Here is a 4,687-nt window from a genome sequence, read left to right on the forward strand (position 1 = left end):
TGTAGTTTTTTACCATCAGGGCCTCATGAGCCTATACTGGTGTTTTTAAAAGTTATGTTTGACTTTATGACTTTCTGTGTGGTTTCTGGGATGCTGAGGACTCATATTGCACTGCTGGAAATAGTTTATTTTGATGCAGATGCTGTTTTTTTGCAAATTTGCATTATGATATTTATATTTGTTTTTCCTGCAGTGTATAAAAATTGGTATATTTGAAAAATAAAACTATGGAGACACTTAAAATAAATTTCCTGTTGTTGTAAACCTTTTTTTGCAACTTTTTTGTATTTACAGTTTTGAGGGATAAACCTCTTAAATTTCTCTAACTAGAAATATGTGTAAAAAAAACATTTGGGCTATAATGGTTGTATTGATGTATATCAACTTGAAATGCTCCCAAAAATGGCTCCACGGCATGTAAAAATATAATATAAGCTCTGGCGGACTTGGTTCTACGGTAGGTCTTAAAGGGTTAAACCTTGCAGAGCTTTTATTTTGAAACATCTTTATGTCACCTGTAGTTACCTGGTGATATAAAGATGATACCTGGATGATTACAGATCTTCCTCCACCTGAATCTACCTGTGACCTCTGGAGCCCATCCAGCAAAGAGCCGAGGTCCAACCCGCGTTCTCCTTCATCCCGATGGAAGCACGGCGCTCCTGTCGGGTCAGGGTCACACTACCATAACGCTTGAACAACTGGCACAGTTGAAACTTCCAACAGTTCCTGAACGCATCGGCTCTGTGCTTTTCACTGTTATTAGGGTCATTACGGTAACCAGGCAGGAAACACCTCCGAACCTTCAAATACAACAGAAACACCGTAAAAATCACAAATGTGTAATGAAAGGTGTTTCCTGTAGAGCCATCACACGCTCTGTTCTCCGTGCCAGCCTCATGCTGCTGCGACACCATCAGTGTTTATGCACGTGTGTGTAAAACAGTGTTATGTGTGCTGCGATGGTTTCGTCTGTACGTGTGGTTTGATGATGACCATCCAGATCTTTGCTAACCGGACCTCTTTAAGTCAGAGTTGAATGTCTCTGCTGTGAAGGTTAGACTGCACTAACGTCCCCGCGGTGAGTGGCTCTGGCACTTCCTTTGGAAACACATCTTTCAATTCAATTTTATTTACACAGCGCCAAATCACAACAACAGTCGCCTCAAGGCGCTTCATATTGTAAGGTAGACCCTACAATAATACATACAGAGAAAAACCCAGCAATCACTGGCCAGATTACTCTTAAAAAGTACATTTTTAATGTCAACAACCTTTTTTTGAACTGGATAAATAAAGGATAAAAGTCACTGCCAAAAACTGACTGCAGCTTCTCCTGTAACAGGAATGTTGCTGGTGGCTCAAAGTGACCTGATATCATTAATGAGGGAAACATTTGACATGTTTCACATATTATAGACCAACAAGTTATTCATAGCAGGTTAAATACGAGCAATCAGTGTAGGGCAGAAACCGGAAATCAGTTTTTGGCAGACGAATCTAATCTTTTGTTTTTACACAGCACTTTATCAAACTGTTGTCTGCTACAGAGTTACAAGTATTATACTAATAATATAGCATCCACCATCTCCTGCTTGCATATTTCTGAAAACATCTCAGTGGTGTGGCAGCCACGAGTGAGCCCTGCAAACCCTGTGGATGGACGATGCAGTGGACAGTGGGAGGATCCTAAAGCTCTTTGCAGACCACCCTGTGTGATTCTCCACTCACCAACCAGAAAAGACAAACCGCAGGTCTCAGTTGCTGCACCCCATCCACGTCTGATCTTCAGCAACACTGCCAGAGACTTCCTGTAATCTATTACAGTTGTAAAAGACTTCCTGTAATCTATTACAGTTGTTAAAGAAACGGTCCAGGATCAGGTCACTCAGGTTAATCCTGTGTGAACAACTGGAAATGTTGTTTTTCCATCTTTACTGTGTATTTGAAATATTCTTGTTTAATTGTTATTGTTATTTATTTATTGCTATCAAATAAATATCCATGTAATATTGTTCAAAGTTATGTTCATACATGTTAAAAATGCCTGTAAATCAAATTAAATTCAGTGACATTTACTGTTTGTTTGAATCAATTTATTAATAACATAAAACCTTTAAACTAATGCAACACATAACAATGTAACAAATATATTCAAATAAATACATTTCTCAGTACGTAACTCATTTGGGAACTGATCTTTCTAGAAGTGAAACAGTCGGTCCATCCTCTCCCTGCTCTCCTCTCCTCAGCCTCTCTTTGCTGCCTCATGTCCTCTCTGATGAGCTCCAGCAGCTCATCATCTCTTCTCCTCTTCCTCCCTGTCGTAGGTGGCTGAGCCGCTTCGTCATCGCTGTCGTTTTGGTCACACACTGCTGTGCTTGGCCCTGGAGTGTCCTCAGGGAGAGAGGACATTAGGACAGGAGGCTTAGTGGAAGGCATCTGTCCTATCACCTCATCCATGAGGGCAAACCAGGGCCAAGCACAGCAGTGGGCTTCCACTGACCCCCTCTCCTGAGCCTGGATACTTGCAATCCTAAAGGCAGAGGAAATCAAAGATGACAGCAGGCAAATAAAAACACCACAACAACTCTTAGTAGTTGCACATTTATTAACTTGTGTTCTTAAGAATCATCTTCTTGATAACACACAGACGTACTTTGTATTCTTTAAAGTTATCTCATGTCTTCTGGCCTGCAAGGGGGTGACTTTCCCCTGCAGGCCCATCTTCTCCAGAATTGTCCTGATCACACACAACACATAAGAGAAGAGAGGAAACCATGGCAACCATGTTAATCCCTAAACCCAGCAGAACACCAGAGGAACGCCGTGTGGACATCACAGGTTCTGCACAGCAGCGGTCCGTGAGTCGTTTGGTACCGGGCCACGAGAGTTGAGGCTCCGCTGTGAAATTTATGGTTTTCAGGGTTTGTATCGTTCCCTGGGTCTTTCCCTTGTTGTAGTTGTGTCTTATTTTGAAAGAAATATTTACACGTTACCATAGCGACCGGGGCGCATTAAGGGGCAGAGAGGAGGATGTTACTCTCAACGTTGGCGCATTTTCAGGAGGAAGCTGCTAATGAAGTTACACAATGACACAGTTAATTCAAGTTTATTATTATATTTACCAAAGACCCGTTTTTTCCTGGTCGTATCATTTATTTTGTTGTATTTACCCACAACACCTTAAAGGCCGCTCCCTGTCTGACATTAAAAAGGTTGGGGACCGCTGCTGTGCAGCATGAGGGTTAATAAAACCGCACTCATATGAATAAACTGTAAACGGATTCATTCTTGTACCTCCACGCCACAGGGGCCCAATCCTGCACCCAGTGAAGAGGTGATCGTTTTCTCCTCATTTTAATAAAATGACTGTTTGGTCTTTGTTCCTCACAACATGTCACCATAAAGATTAATTTAAAAAATCAAAATTAGCTGTATGTAAGCAGCAGTACATGAAAAACCGTGGGACCTACCATACAAGCTGGTTTAGGCTTATTAAATTAAAAAACAAACATGTCTGTGTGTAACAGGTGTATTAAAAAATAATTCATATTTCATCCTGCAGTGTTGTTTTGCTTTGTCAGTATCGATTATGTATATGTGCTTATTTATATATGTTTATTTTCTGAATTTATATTTTGGGAGCTTTTATTTTGTTTGTGTGACCTTTGACTTCCCATGAAGTCACTTCCTGTGTGCTATTTTCCTCAGTTGCCTAGAGGCCCGCTGAGGAGAGTTATGCAGAGTCCAGTGAAGTGAAGTCGCTGTACTGTTTTTATTTTAAACAGTTCTGGGAGAATAAGTGAGAGCTGACTCCTCGGGTCACTCGCACAACGCAGAGAACTCACAGCAATCAGAGTTTAAGGCCAGACCGGCTACACGTGCAGATGCCCGAAGCTTAACAACACGACCGCTATAACAATTTAACTTTTGTACCACCAGATGTTCACATACTTACATTTGAAAGTGTTTTCCTCTCCCGCTCCGACCACCATCGTTATCAGAAAGTCTCCTGTACGGCCCGCAATGAATCCTGGTAGGACACGAAGGACACATCGGACCCATCCTTCAAATTTGGGGAAAAGTAGGACGCATTTGTCGCCACATTTTGAGCGCTCTTTGAATTCGGACAGCCTTCGTCACTTCACTGTGACATCATTTCCTCCAAACACGTCCTCGGGAGGATCCTTCCCCTGAATTCGGACACAGCTAAAGAGATGATCTGACATCGCCGTGTTGGTGTTGATCCTGGAACAACATTTACTATGTTGATCTGTAGTGATGGGCAGATGAAGCTTCATGAAGCACTGAAGCTTTTCATCCAATTGGTTCATCCCAGTGCAAAGCTTCTTGAAGCTTCATTTGCTCTAGCAGGACACCTACTGGACGTAGAAATATTAGTTGGCATGAATTTGAAGAGTGTGGCCTTTTGCACACAGCCTGTAAATGTCAACAACAAAAGGAGTGTGTAAAACATGTATATTGTAGTGATGGCAGTATACTGCGTATATTTATACTGGCAGTATGGAAAATGATTATTTGGAAATGCTTAAAATGGAAATGATCATTTACTGTGAGGTGAGGTGTGGTTGGGGTGTGGACAGTAGTTGTGCTTTTGTAACGTTGAGGTATGGACAGCTACACACTGAGGCTCAGTCCTGCCTGTTCACATTTCATTCTCTAA

The 4,687-nt window shown here is 41.7% G+C and overlaps 1 protein-coding gene across 1 annotated transcript; it reads right to left on the minus strand.

Moving 5' to 3' along the window:
- Positions 1 to 2,081: 2,081 nt before the first annotated feature.
- LOC145431608 (uncharacterized) lies at positions 2,082 to 4,375 on the minus strand. Its single transcript, XM_080307674.1, has 3 exons — positions 3,962 to 4,375; positions 2,660 to 2,743; positions 2,082 to 2,536 (listed from the first exon to the last, which is right to left on the minus strand). The coding sequence occupies exons 1-3, from the start codon at positions 4,066 to 4,068 to the stop codon at positions 2,155 to 2,157; spliced, it is 573 nt and encodes a 190-aa protein (XP_080163800.1). The 5' UTR covers positions 4,069 to 4,375; the 3' UTR covers positions 2,082 to 2,154.
- Positions 4,376 to 4,687: the final 312 nt, after the last annotated feature.

Source organism: Astatotilapia calliptera, chromosome 10 (genome assembly GCF_964374335.1).
Source record: "Astatotilapia calliptera chromosome 10, fAstCal68.1, whole genome shotgun sequence".
NCBI lineage: Eukaryota > Metazoa > Chordata > Actinopteri > Cichliformes > Cichlidae > Astatotilapia > Astatotilapia calliptera.

Coding starts and splice junctions, on each gene's coding strand:
- LOC145431608 (XM_080307674.1), bottom strand. CDS start 4,068: ATGGGTCCGATGTGTCCTTCGTGTCCTACCAGGATTCATTGCGGGCCG. Junction 2,744..3,961: donor AGAGGAAAACACTTTCAAAT/GTAAGTATGTGA, acceptor GTGTGTGATCAG/GACAATTCTGGAGAAGATGG. Junction 2,537..2,659: donor ATAACTTTAAAGAATACAAA/GTACGTCTGTGT, acceptor CTCTGCCTTTAG/GATTGCAAGTATCCAGGCTC.